The 14,403-nt window shown below is 45.8% G+C and overlaps 2 protein-coding genes across 3 annotated transcripts in view; one reads left to right on the top strand and one right to left on the bottom strand.

Annotated features, from left to right (window-relative positions):
- Nucleotides 1–4,214, top strand: part of igf2bp1 (insulin-like growth factor 2 mRNA binding protein 1) — a 43,220-nt gene extending 39,006 nt beyond the window's left edge. For both annotated transcript variants that reach the window (XM_076023665.1, XM_076023666.1), the window contains exons 9-15: nt 114–249; nt 374–496; nt 665–781; nt 1,117–1,191; nt 1,329–1,460; nt 1,605–1,718; nt 2,741–4,214. In XM_076023665.1, coding sequence (XP_075879780.1) covers nt 114–249; nt 374–496; nt 665–781; nt 1,117–1,191; nt 1,329–1,460; nt 1,605–1,718; nt 2,741–2,899 — 856 coding nt within the window. In that variant the 3' untranslated portion in view covers nt 2,900–4,214. The remainder of the gene's footprint in view (nt 1–113; nt 250–373; nt 497–664; nt 782–1,116; nt 1,192–1,328; nt 1,461–1,604; nt 1,719–2,740) is intronic.
- A 7,660-nt stretch (nt 4,215–11,874) lies between these two features.
- Nucleotides 11,875–13,516, bottom strand: LOC142886626 (proline-rich protein 15-like protein A). Its single transcript, XM_076023664.1, has one exon. It carries the CDS (start codon nt 13,470–13,472, stop codon nt 13,128–13,130), a length of 345 nt encoding a protein of 114 aa, XP_075879779.1. The 5' UTR covers nt 13,473–13,516; the 3' UTR covers nt 11,875–13,127.
- Between the last annotated feature and the right edge of the window lie 887 nt (nt 13,517–14,403).

The raw sequence follows: 14,403 nt of genomic DNA, 5'->3' as shown, positions 1-14,403 counted from the left end.
AGTGTGACTCATATTCCTCCAGTTCTGATGAGCGATTAATATGCAGGCTACCCGGCCGTGTCTGTGTGTAACTCTCTCTCTCTCGCTCTCTGCTCTCTCTTGGCCTCGCGCAGCCTTCAGGACCTGACGCTGTACAACCCAGAGAGAACCATCACGGTCAAAGGCTCCATTGAAAGCTGCAGCCGGGCCGAGCTGGAGGTCATGAAGAAGATCAGGGAAGCCTACGAGAATGACATTGCAGCCATGAATGTGAGTCTTTGTACACACAAACGCACACACTTTGTGGTTTTGTGTGTTTGGATGTTTGGCTGGTTGCTCACTCGGCTTCCTGCTTCCTGCTTCCTGCTTCCTGCTTCCTGCTTCCTTCCCATAGCAACAGACCCACCTGATGCCGGGACTCAACCTGAGCGCTCTGGGTCTCTTCCCCTCCTCCTCCAACATGCCTCCACCTCCGCCTGGGAACGCAACCGCTTCCGCCCCCTACGGTTGCTTTGGGGTAGGTCACTTCCTGGTCTGGGGGGAGAAAAAAATGTCACTCCGACAAAGTGGGATGGCCGGAAAATAAAACATCTCAGACCTTTGGAAACGGTTGAAAGCGTCAGAAACAAGCTGATGTGCCTGTGGTGTAAATGTAGGCGTCTGTTCTTGGTGTTTGTGCGTCCAGACTCCGGAGCAGGAGACAGTCCACGTGTACATCCCAGCGCAGGCCGTCGGGGCCATCATCGGAAAGAAAGGACAGCACATCAAGCAGCTGAGCCGCTTCGCCGGGGCCTCCATCAAGGTAGACGTCAGACGCTGTTGCGTCAGTCACCCATGCGGCCACTTCCAACCCCCTAGTGTCGGCCTCGTGCTATTGCGTTTGGCATGAACAGGCCCAGAATGAAGAGCATAGCGCTCTCGATTTGCAGCACCTGTCACTGAAAGAGTGCAGCACGTAACCGCTTAGAAACTGCCGTATTTTAATGAAAACAAATCACAATTTAATGACTCGGACTTTGCCATCTGTAACATTTCTGAAATTGAACAGCGCAGCGCTGCTGCCAGTGCTGCAGTATGTTGCTTCACATGAATCCCCGCGAACTAAGGCACCCCTCTGTCCTTCTCTTTGTCCGTCAGATTGCTCCGGCCGAGTCTCCGGACTCCAAAGTGAGGATGGTGATCGTGACCGGACCCCCCGAGGCTCAGTTTAAGGTGAGCGCAGACTTAACAGCTGCCATTTGTGTTTATGAACCACATGGTTTTTTTGTCCCCAAAACTGCAGCTGATGATGCCGAGTGGACTGTTGACCCCCCCGTCTTTCTGTCTGTCTGTCTGTCTGCCTCGTCCAGGCTCAAGGCCGAATCTACGGCAAACTGAAGGAAGAGAATTTCTTTGGGCCAAAGGAGGAGGTCAAACTGGAGACCCACATCAAGATGGCGGCGACCGCGGCGGGGAGAGTCATCGGCAAGGGAGGCAAGACGGTGAGCCGGCTACACTTGTTTGTTTTTCTTTTTAAACCCTCCCTCTCAGACGTCTGTGTCTTCGGTCTTGATAAAAAAAGAAGAAAAGAATTGAGCTTAATCTTTTCTACCAAAGTGGCTAACTGGGGTCAAATGTGTCTCCAGGTGACCGAGCTGCAGAACCTGACCGCCGCTGAGGTGGTGGTGCCCAGGGAGCAGACCCCCGATGAGAACGACCAGGTCATCGTGAAGATCAACGGACACTTCTACGCTAGTCAGGTACGTCGGGATTCCACCATACACCGCTAGACATATTTACATTTTGAAATCGATATGTTAAATAATAACGATTGTAGTAATAACCACTGCTAATACAGTATAAATACACGGCAAATAATCGTGGGGTTAGAAAAAGAACCCGAACAGACTGATGTTACACTTGCTGTGTTTGCATTACCCCTAGAATTGCGCAAAAACCTGCTAATGGAAACAACTAAACCTCGAAAAGCCTCTGAGATATGGCTAAAAGGTTGTGACCCTCTCATGAGGTGGACTTATCGATACGTAGAGGCATATCGCAAATCGTGTCATGGAAACACTTTTCTCGCATTTGCACGTCACCCAATGTGACTTACGATGTCATGTGACCAGTTCACTTCAAGTGAAAATGGTCCTTTTTACGTTCGGACGGAGGAGGAGACGGAATATTTTAAGTAATCAAAGAGAAAAATATAGCAAGCATTCTCGACGGCAAACAACCGTAAACAAACAAAAGCAAACGTAATTCTCGTAAAATCTCGTTGTCTTGAGATTTTTACAAGAATTCGCTTCTGGTGTGAACGACACCATGGGTTAACATGGGCGCCGAAAGGAAGCAAGTCTCCGCTTGGCAGCGCTTCCGCATCCGGTGTGAACCGGGCGTTGTACGCTTCACACCATTCAATGAAAAACACCTGTAAATCACAATTGTACTTTGTCAGAACTTTAGAAATATCGCTTTTTATGTTTTTTTCCCCGAAAAACTGTAATGGAAACGCAGCTACTCTTAAATATTTTTTTTTTGTTAGTGCTGATTAATATTGTCGTGAAATCGATCCCTCATTTCCTTTTTGGTCCATAAAACACATTTTTGGCATTTTTGAGGATGCGCCCTGACACAAGGCCCCCACCAGTTTTCCCTCCTCCTGCTCTTCGGCCTCCAGTAGCAGCCGACTGAACCAAAAATTATTGTTTCCTCAAACCTCTTAAGCTCCTGTCCGATATTCACCAACCAGTCTCTGTCTTCCCCTCTGCACTTCCAGTTGGCTCAGAGAAAGATCCGGGACATTCTGACACAGGTCAAGCCACCCCAGAAGGGTGGGACGGGCGGGGGCTCTGGCTCCAGCCCCCAGGGCTTCACAGAGATGGGCGGCCACACGCAGGGACTGACTCAGGACAACCAGCAGCCGCGCAGGAAGTGAGGGTCCTCCTTCCCCCCGCCCATCCCCCTCGCCCCACCCCTCCCACCCCCCCACCAACCCCCCGCCTGACGGACAGACACGGACAGACAGACGAATACGACGGACGGACGGATACAGGAGAGCGAAACACGGACCCAGCGGTAGACAGGGAGAGATGTAAAGAGCGAGGGAGTACGCCCGACAGCCAGGGAGAGGAAGGATTGGCACTGAGAGCGACGGGGAGATGAGTGAGTCTGAAAAAAAAAAAAAAAATGACGATGAGACGAATTTAAGAAATGAGAAAGAAAAAGAGGATCAAGATTAAACGAGAAAAAGAAGAAAAATTCGAGGACAGGAAAAACCAGATGATGCCAGGCCAGAGGAGAGACTGATTGAGGATGGAGGGATGCAGGCCGGAGGGAGAGGGAGGTGGCGCCCCCGCCCCCTAGTGTGCCTTGACGGGACTGCAGCGCAAGTCAAAGTCTCAGCTGAACCCAGAGTCACACCAGCAGAGGGCTCCCCCCCCCCCCCCCCCCCCCTCTCTCTCTCTCTCTCTCTCGCTCTCTCTCGCTCTCTCTCTCTCTTCGTCCCTCCGTCGCCCCCTACGGGCCTCTCCAGCCACCTGCGCTCAGTCCTATATTTTAAGGGTGTTTTTTTTTTCTAAAAAGAAAAAACAAACAAACAAACAAACAAACAAAAATAGAGATATATGTATAGAAATGTTTTATTCAGAGCTATTATTGATGGAATGCAGTGAGGCGGAGCCAGGAGAGGGAGCCGGGGAAGCCGCCGCGGCGGCACAGCAAGGAGGGGGACAAAAAGGTGTGTGCGTATGTGTGTGTGAATACACCCCACCACTGACCCTCCTAGCTGGCCACAAAGTAGCGCGAGGGGCCGCAGATGTTAACACTGCTCTTTTAAAGACCTCTCCGAGTAGCGGAGAGAATAGAAGAAGAAAAAAAAAGAGGAGAGGAAAAAAGAAAATATGAGGTTGTAAATATAATCTTCATGTAAATGTTATGAAGTGCTGCGCCTGGGCCGCCTTGCCTTTTCTTTTTTTCGGATATCAAAAAGAAATGGGGGCGTGCGACGGCGGGGGCGACCGGTGTAACCCTCTCCGGGCCCGATTTTTTTTTTTTTTTTTTTTTTAACGATTCGTAGCACGGCGTCGGCCAAACATGCAGTTCCACCCTTCGCCACTGCCGACCCCCGCCCCCACTTTTTTTTTGTTTTCCGTCTCGTCTCGTGGCGGAAAGGCGCAGCAAGAGACAGTCGAGGGCGCGTCGGTCGCGGCTGGCCCTGCAGTTCTAATGCAGCGGCGCAGCCAGCACGTCGAACTGTTGCGAAACCAACTCGCTAACACCAGCCCCCTGGCTATGCTAAGGTGGGCCAGCGACCCGCACCTTAAATGGCATATTTTATATATATTATATATATATGATATGTGAGTTAACCCGGCCCCTCAGAGGTGAATGTATCGAAGGCAGGGACGCGAGAATCGACGTGACGAGGTGCGTCCGAGAACTTTTTGCTCGTTGCCCGATTGTTTTTTTTTCTTCTTTTTTCTTTTTTTTGCACTTCCTGAGCAAATAAAGCCTCGTAAAGTGTGAAAAAAAAGAAAAAAAAGAAAAAAGGGGGCAAAGTCTTCCACGGCGTCCCTGCCTTGAGCCCGGCGAGGATGAAATCAGACCCGATGGTGGCGGCAGCTCCCTCGCTCTCCCTCTCCCAACTCTGCCAAAAGGCCTGTGGGCGGAGCCTCCGGACCCTGCCCGCGTATGATAATGAGGGGCGGGGTCTAACGCCTGGACGCTCGCGCCGCCGCGATTAGAACAGATTAGAGGAGGAAACGAAAAATGAAAAAAAAAAAAAACCTACCTCAGGGTAAAGTTACCTCAGTATTCCTAACTTTTTTTTTTTTTTTTTTGCTTGCTGGTGTTTTATATGAGAAGAAAAAAAAGAAAAAGAAAAGAAGAGCTGATAGTCCTGAATATTTTTTATTTTTTTAAGAAAAGTATTTTTTTTTCTTTTTTTAGTTATTGTCTTGTTGCTTTGGTTATTTTTTTTCTGTTTTTTTTTTTTGTTTTTTTTTTGTTGCTTGTGCGTGTGTGTGTGTTATGTCGGGGTGACACGAGCGGGTGCAGGGGGGGGTGGCGCGTTTCCTCCAAACCGATAAAAACCGACCGAGACCGGAAAAATAAAAGTCTCGGTCTCGAGAGGAATTGGGTCCAGTGCCATTTTGCCTTTTTAAACTGGCGAGGAAACCCGCCCACTCTCTCTCTCTCTCTCGCCCCCCCCCCTCGAAGCGTGACTGGAAAACTAGCCAATAGGGAAGCGGTGTTATTCGATGGAGGGGCCGGGGCCCCCGTCGCGCCAGTGAGGTGACCTTCCCCCCCCTCCCCACCCCAACGAGATGGCGACCCCCGAAACACGTTTCTCTCGCGCCACTAGCCCGTCACTGTGACCCCGTCACCCAGCTGTGCGCGGCTCCGCCCCCTTCCTAGCCCCCTCCTCCCCTGCCTTATCGCGATGACATCATCAGGAAGCGCCAAACAACAATTGGAAGAGGGCTTTTTGAGCGCTCGAGAGGTTTTGGCTCTCGTCCCTCGCTCTCAGCTCGGGGATCTCGTCAGATCGGAGTCGCGTTGAACGCCGCCGCCGCAGCAGGAAGAGAGCGTTCCGCCGAGAAGCTCCGGCTTCTCTGAATGTGAATATTTATTACCTGTGCACTGACCGTAACACCTCAGAGGCTCCCTATTGGCTAGGCACGTGAGTGAGTGCGTATGTGTGACACTGATTTTGATGTTTGTTTTTTTTTTTTTTCATTTTTTTTTTTTTTTTGTGCAGGGATGTGGTTGGGAGAAACTTTAAGAAAAAAAAAAGCAGAAAAAAAAGTAGGACGAGAACCTATGGCCCCTCCTACGACGCTCCAACCGAGCGAGGAGGACGATAAATCAAGAACTTTTGAAATAAAAATGGGAGCAAATTTAGAAAAAAAAAAACACAAAACAAGAGAGTTTAAAAAAACAACAACAATAACAACAACAATACAACAGCCGGGCGATAGATTGAAAACCTGTACATATGATGCTGACAAAGAAAAAAAAAAAAAGAGAAATGTGATCACAACACTTTTTTGTATTTTTGGAGATAAAAAAGCTTAAAGAAAATCACATTGGGAAAAGCTGTGTAGGACGAGAGAAGCTTGGGCCACGCCAAGTCACTGAAGGGACACTGCCAGGAAACTCAACCTCCTTTCATGTCGTAGCCGCGCCTGGTGACATCCACCCACCGTCGATCTCCATCAGCAGGACCCACCAGCTCACCATCAGAAACAGGGATCGCAGTCTGTTGTGTCAATGCTTCCATTTTTTTTTTTTGTCCAGAGGGGGCGGCGGGAACTGGTTGCTTCCCGGCCCTCCACCCCCCCTCTTGCGCACCATAGAGCTCTGTTCACAACCACCAAGACACGCTAGTTTTTTTTTTACATTTTTTTTTTTTAGGATTCATTCGTCAGCTTGCAGCGATTTGGATTTCTTCAGTTTTCAATCTTTTTTTTTCATTTGTTTTTTTTTTTTTCATTTTATTTTGGTTTTAATAGGTTTTTCGACAATACAGCAAGCTTTATTTGGATGTGACATCTGGGGACGTTCTGTTGCGCTAATAGAATTTAAGAAAAAGTAAACACGCTTTGGTCACGAAGGGCAGAACCTCACGTGACACCTGATGAATTTAGAGAACTAGGCGGAGGAAAGAGGGCGAGGAAGAGGAGGAGGAGGAGGAAGAAGAGAACTGGCCTTCTCCTCTGACTTTTCCCCTCATTCTTTCCCTCTTGTCAATTCAGTGCTTTCTCCTCGTTCACATTTTTGCCATTCTGTACTTCAGGAGAAGAACGAGAGGCTTTTATTTCCTTTTGACATACCACAAAAGATAAAGAAAGAAAATAATTTTATTTTCCGGAGTGGGCGGGAACGTTGGGGTCCCTCGCCCTCTCTTGCGCTGGTCTCCAATTGTGTTTGTTTCACCCAATTCTGGTCAAGACCTCTCGATTTTACTTAAATGGCTTATTTTACAATAGATGTCTTTTTTTTGGGGGGGGGGAACCCCCCCGAAAATAGCTGAAAATAATATGTATTTTTCTTTTGTTCTCTCGTTGAGTGCACACAACTATTAACAGAACAGCGACGAAGCACGACAAAACTACCAACGTGTAGCTCATGACAGTGACTGTGCCAAACAACCAGGAGAGGGCGCCACCCAGAACCTCCCGCAGAGCCATTCTGAGCAAATGATCTGAACGCAGAGAAGTAGAGAGAGAGAGAGAGAGAGAGAGAAAACAATGCTCTTCATTAACTTCTGTAGCGTTCAGAGTGACGATTATGCATCCGAACGGAGGTTCGTCTCCTCTTGGAGCCGAACTCCTCATCTCGGTTTTTGTACCAATGGCAGAAAAAAAAAAAAAAGGCGCGCTTTCACCGCGCGCTAGCGAAGACGACCGTGCGGGCGAGCGTTCCGCTTCTGCTTCGTGACATAAAACACACGACTAAAGCCCTGCGATCCAGACTGGGACTAATAACGTTCTACAATTACGATTTTTTTTTCCCCCCTCCCAGTTTACATTGGGACCCTGAGTTAATTCGCAAGGGCCCAAACATGAACGACAACTGTCCTTTTTATTTAAATTTTTTTTTCTTCTGTTATGCAAGTGAAGTGATGTAATTCATATGTCCAAGGCAAGTTTTGGCATTTTTGTAACCACTCAGTGTTTGAAAAAAGGTCACAAATGCCGCAGACTGAGAAGTTTAAGCCTCAAACCTTGATGACTGTTGTTTCCAGACTGCTGAAGACACATGACCAGTGCGCCTTTTATTCCGCCTGCTTCAAGCCACCGCTGACAGGTTTTATCGAAACGCTTGTTGCTTGGTTTAACTCATTTCACCGGAATAGCAAAACCTACTCTGGAGTGGAGTGATTTTCGGTGAGCGCGTCTGCAATGCTCTTCTTCTGGGGTCCTGGCAGGACCGTCTTTATCCTCTTCCTTGGTTCAAGTAATCGACTTTTGCTGATGTAAACTCACCCGTTCACCAGTTTGCATTTGGTTACTCTCTGGTCCGGTCTTAAAACCTGGGATGAGACGTCGTAAAAAATTCTCTGCAGAGCCACAAACAGGAGGTTAATTCTTTTAGTTTGCGGTGAAATTGCAGCCGCTTAACAGTCGGCAGTGACGTCCGCTACAAGCAGTGGCTGGATTAAAAACACTCTGGTCTTGTCTTCAATTCTCAGCGCTGTTCTGAGGTCTGAGCAGCGAGTCTAGTTTGCCGTGGCGGAGCACACCTTTGCTAGCATGTAGCCGAGACGGTGAACACACAAGCCAGACAGACAGACAGACAGAACGACAGACAGACAGACAGACAGACTCCGAGCTCTTGCAAAAGGACGGTTTGTGACGCAACGATGCGCACTCTGCCCTTTTTCTGCCCTGGGCTTTTTTTTCGTGAAAACCCGAACCTGTCCCTCTGCCGAGACGACCTTGGAGTCCGCACGGACATGGGGCTAAAAAAAAAAAACGGGGGACGCCTTGCAGAGGGGCACCGAACTGAGAAGAAAAAAAAACAAACAAACCTCTCGACACATAACTAGGAACGCTACCTCAAAACGTGAGCAAACTCAGCCAGAAGATTGTTTTTCCTTTTATTTTATTTCACTTCTTCTTTCCACACAAAACAGACAAGAGCGAAGCAGTCAGTCAGCTGGACAGACACGCAGGACAGGACGGTCTAACGTTACAGCCACAGTTTTGTGTTTTCACTTCCCCCAACGCTTCAACTTCTAATTTATTTTTCAGTTATTGAAACTTTTACCTCTCCACTTTTAGAGATGGAACTGTAAAATAAATAAGTAAATACTAAGAAATGCAACGACAACAACTTGAAAAAAAAAATTAAAAAAAATTCAAACCTAATGTGGACACATTGTAACGCGAGACACTCTTATAGCAGCCTGGACAAAGTTTTACTTCACATTATTGGGTAGAGTCACCTGGTCCATTGTGCGACCCACTCACAACGAGGTTAGCTGCGGCCCGTCTGGTGAGCCGCGGCGTCGAACTCCTTCGCTTTGTTTCTAACCGCCGCCAACTGCTAAAACTACCCACAGCCCCCCCCCCTCTCCTGTGACCCCCCACCCAAAATCCCAAAATTCCACGTCTGCGAGTCCTCACCCCCACCCTGTGATTTCACCTCCTGAGTCAAGGGGCACGACACCTTTAAACAATTAAATGTTTTGTTGATCTACCTCTTGGGAAAAACGATAGGTAAATGGTATTTTTTTTCTTTCCTCGAAAAATGACACAAAATAACAATGAATTTAAAAGAAAAAAAATCACACAAAAAAAAGTTGCTCGAAAGAATTATAGGTAAATGAAATAACTGGGTAGCGGCATCTCCATATACTGTAGTTGATAGTCTATTAAAGGAATAAAACTTTCTTCCAAAGATGATTTTGTTTTCTTTCCTCATTCTTAGTTCTTTTTCAAAGGATTATGAAATTGATTAATAATCACACATGGGGGAGACAAAAACTTACATCTGTTTTTGTTCATTTTCTTCCTGAGAAAAAAACCCGACATCATGAGATTTCTTTACCCAATTTGCATTTCTCTTTTATTCATTACATTAAGCTTATGTTTTTTTTTTTTTTAACTTCAAAAATATTCTCTATGTTTTATTTTGGTTGACTTCTCTAATTTTCTCTCTCTTTTTTATGACAGCAGATTGTATCTCTTTTGTTTGGGTGCATTTAGCATTTTTCTTTCTCTCTGTACAAGTAAAAAAAAAAAATCGAAAACCAACAAAAAAAAAAAAGTCTACATGAGTTAGAGCGCCCTGCGAGGACCTTCTACAATGATCTATTTTCACTTCTAATGAGTCGTTTGAGAAAGCAAAAAGGACCTGTTGTTTTAGCTGACTGTGTAGCTGCGGGTGGAAGGAGGAAAGCTCCTCTCAGCTGCTTTGAATCAACACTCAATCTGATCTGGGCTCAGCCTCGGAAAGCCTAAAAACAATTCAACCCTTTTCGACGGGACAGTTCGCTCGCGACCCAGCTTGCTGAGTGTTCCTCCTTCCACCAGGTGGCGCCTTTGGTCTTCACAGTATATGGACTTTCATCCTCTGCCTGCCTGATTCCTTTAGTCCGCATCAACACTTGTTTTAAACTCCTTGTAAACAAAACAGAGCATAGATATGAATGTGTTATTAAAAGATGAGAAAACGGACGCTGTCGCCTCCTTGTGGTCTTTGTGTGCCTTTTCAGAGAAAATTTCCGCTAAAGAAGTTGCTTATCCTAATTTAAACCGTTTCCAGTATTCTATAAAAACGTAAGCATTCTTTTTTCTTAAAAATGCATATCAGGATAATTAAAATTTTGCTTTATGAGTTTATTCAGCTACAATCGAACCACAGATGTTTAATGACGGAGAACACCGGAACAATACATAATTATAATAGTGCTAGCGAATGAGCGCTGTATCGTGAAGTTGTAGTTAATGGATTGGCTTAATCTGGTGTCGTCTGGGTCAGGAAAAGTAATTATGAAGATAATGAAATTCATGTCTTCAGCAAGAAGTGACTGTCGCACCAGCCAGAAGCCTCGACCTTGAGAGGGCCGTGGAAACGTGCCAGGATGAATCGATGTGAGAGTTATTTCCAACGATTATTCTTTGTACACACAGGTAGCACAGTGGGTGTGTGGGGACCCCCTGGCTTAGTGACGCCATTGAGAGCACAGTGGAGGTCAATGTGGTCGATGATTGGATGAAGAGAAGATGTGTTGTGGGGGGAAGAAGTGTGAAGTGAAGTGTGGTCACAGCGGACCTCCGGCTGGGCCTTCAGTGAAGCCTCAGAGTGCACTTTGAACATCACAGACTAGGTAAATAACCTGCTGCGCTCTCATGAAAGCTATGGTAGGTCTTTCTGTGATTGGTGCTGGGTCTCTTCCACCACATATAATATTATTTCATTGATTGATTTATTTTTGTTGGAAAATAGTTAACCTTTTCCCCTGCTGTTGCCTTCCATGAACTTCAAGGGGACAGTTCAACATTTTGGCAAATAGCTAGCTAGCTAGATTCCATTTAATTATCGATGACTGTTGTTCATGAGATGAGGCGTGCAGAGACGCCGCTTTGTGAACAGAATGGAGGTGAACAGTGCACGTCTTCTCCCCTCAAAACTCAACAAATACACAATCTAACAACTCCAAACCGTCCAGGTGATTTTAACCTGTACAATCACCAAGCTAACGTACCGTTTCGAGACAATTGTTGCCAAAAAATGTCGAACTATCCCTTTAACAATATTTCTTGGTGCCCGTCATCTTGATTTCCGCCACCAGATGACGCCAAACCTAACTACAAACTTGTAATGGTACTCCGGGGCGACTGAACCCGCACTGGGCTCCCATGTTGACTGATGGCGCCCCCTTGTGGGTTGAGGAAGATGTTAGGGTTTTGGTTAGTTCGTTTCCCAGCTGCAAATGGGTACGTCTTTAAAAAAAAAAGAAGAAGAAGAAAAAAGATAGATACGAACATCTGATCGAACATGTTTTATTGTACAAATAAAAACATTAGTAATGCACGATCTCACTATTTGCAGCATTGGCCAATAAAACTCAATTGATAACAGAAGAGTGATAAGCGTTAATATTTATTACGCTGAGTATCTATAGTATTCTATTAAGAAAGTGGAAGAAGGCCAGAATATTAGCTCTTTGATTAGATAGGCGTGCTTTTCAGACGCAGTGTTGCTCGGTTGTATCGGTAAGTGCACAACCTTTGATCCAATCCAGAAACATTGAAAAGCAAAAATACAACACAGGCTACAAACAAATAATAACTTTGAAAACGCAGTAATGGAGAATACAGTGACTTTTGAACGTTGTGGAAATATTGTAATGTTTAATGCTGCCCTCTGCTGGCATATACTGGCAACAACGTGCTGTCGTCGGTTGACTATTACCTTAAAAAATATATATTTTATATTTTTTGTGTAGTTAAAAAATAGTGAAATAAAATTCTTGTGCCTGTAATGAATGTGAGGCGAGGACCATTATCTTGCTAATACATAAGTGTTGACAGGATGGAACAGTGCACCTGTGACAAGACCACAGGCTACTAACGTATTTCATTTAGTTTCAAGGCAAACCCCTCGTCTGACTGCATTGCTGCAAACATTTCATTACACGTCAACGCTCATTTAATAGAGTAATTAAACTGCTGCTGTTGTGCAAAGAGCAACCACAGTGATCAGAATCTGCAGTGTGAACGGTGCTCCGCTTCACTGCATGCGTTGGAGTGCACCTCACACAACCCAGTAAAGATTTTTTATTTTATTTTATTTTATCTAATTTTTTTTTTTTTTTTTTTTTTGTAGAGGGTCCATGAGATACCGGCCTTGTTTACAGCCAGTGTGGTTTGTAGATCAGAGGCTTCTGGGGGTGTTTGTCTGCTGTTTCACAGCTTTTCAGCAGATTGGAGCAGCATGACGGAACTGAAACCTTGTAATATCAGTGCAAACAAACAAAAAACAACTTATATAGTGCGCAAACCGGTCACTTTTTTTCCAACCGTGACATAACAAAAGACTTTCCCTTGCAAGAAAATAATTACAAAAAAAATTATACTGAGCAAAGATCATCAACCTCTAATAACCAAGACTCATTATTCCGTCGTTTCATACATGGACGTAATCATAGATCTACAACAGTCATGTTCTCCACGTGTTTTTGTGCAAAATTTCTGTTTTTCCAAATGTTTTTATATTTCTTTAAAATTTTCTTTTACACTGTAAATCACACTGGGCATCTCAAACACAAATTGCCAGATGCCATATGCCCTGATGGATGGATGATACCATGCTGCTGCCGCTGCAACAGCCTGCTTGTGTTCGGTCCATTCATAACACACTGGATCCACTGCTGACTGAAAAGTCTTCTGCTTCCAGTCTATGCTGCATCTCCTCTTGTTCGCCACTAGGCCATCATCCTTCACTGGAGTGCATTGGGTAGATAGGCTGAACTTTCGTCTGAACAAATGCTTGGGCAACTTTTTTCTTTTCTGACCTGCGTGCATGCAAGATAAGACCGTGTGAATCGGCCTCTCACATAGAAATTCTGACTCACACGGTTTCCCACACTTGGAATTTATGGCTCAGTCACCTGATAAGGAGATCAGACTGCCATAAAAATGGCGCAAGGCTCATAAATTCCTCCTTTTCTCATCCCTGACGGAGTCCTCCTTTCCTTGGAACATGTCTTGGTTCTCGGCCAGCGTGGCCCGAACCTTCTTCTTCTCCTTGAACCTCCCCGAGTGCGACACCTTAACGTGGCGCCCCTTGCTGGCTGTGGTCTTGTCCACGATCCTCTCCAGCCGGGCGTCCAGCTGGGGGTCGTGGGCCGACGCCTCCGGGTGGCCGCCAGCCGCTGTGGCGGCCGGGGCGGCGTTGGAGACGTGCTCCGCTGGGATTTCATACAGAACCTTGGATTGGGACTTCTTCTTCCGCAGAAAAGTCAGCTTCCACCAGCCTTGGGGCGCCTCTGCCATGGCGGAGGGAGCGTTGGGAAGCGCTGAGGACAGAAACGGCAGCGGGTTTAAAAAATTCAAACGAGAATATAAAGTCAGGAAAAATAGTTGCAGTAACCAGAAAACCCTGCAGAAGGAGTTTTCCCTGTGCGTGTGTGAGCGCCTTCCCCATTCACCTGTGACACTGTTAATATTTCAGTGTAACCTAATAGCCACCATATGCTGTTGATGCACACATGCTCAAATTACCAGGTGTGTCTGTGTCTCCCATCACTGTGTGTGTGTGTGTGTGTGTGTGTGTGTGTGTGTGTGTGTGTGTGTGTGTGTGTGTGTGTGTGTGTGTGTGTGTGTGTGTGTGTGTGTGTGAGAGAGAGAGACAGAGAGAGAGAGAGTGTGTGTAGAACAGGGATGTTTGTACGGCAGGCTATTATAGCAACAATTATCCTACTCTCTATGAGTCAGAGGTCCAGGACACCCTGGACCTCCTCGTGCAGTATAAAAAAAAAGGGACATTTTCCCTTTCATGCAGGCCACGTTTGAATGTTTTGTTTGCTTGGATACGTGCGTGTTGTATTGTATCACTGTCAATAACCAAAGACAGACTGAGGATCACGACTTATTGTTCCCCATCCTGTATTTGTCCTATATCTGTTGCCTTCCTTATGCAAACCATACTAGGATGTATATGAAAAAGGATTAGGGCCACAAGAAGAGAAAAAAATGTTACAGGACAGAGATTTTTATTTCAGTTTTCATTTCCAGTTTATAAGTCAAATTTCGCGAATAACATTTCGTGAAAACAGTCGAAATAAAAAAAAGGCAAAATTTCATGAATAAAGTCGAAGTAAAAAAAAGCCGAAGTTTCGTGAATGAAGTTTAAATTTCAAGATTAATGATAAATCAATTTATGGCATTCGCGCACCTTCGTCACTTGACAACGTGTCTATCTTTG

The sequence above is a fragment of the Nelusetta ayraudi genome, unplaced genomic scaffold (genome assembly GCF_046127955.1).
Source record: "Nelusetta ayraudi isolate G7.1 ecotype Tasmania unplaced genomic scaffold, CSIRO-AGI_Nayr_v1 ptg000016l, whole genome shotgun sequence".
NCBI lineage: Eukaryota > Metazoa > Chordata > Actinopteri > Tetraodontiformes > Monacanthidae > Nelusetta > Nelusetta ayraudi.
The sequence above is the reverse complement of the archived record's forward strand: the minus strand, read 5'-3'. Positions and strand labels throughout refer to the sequence as shown.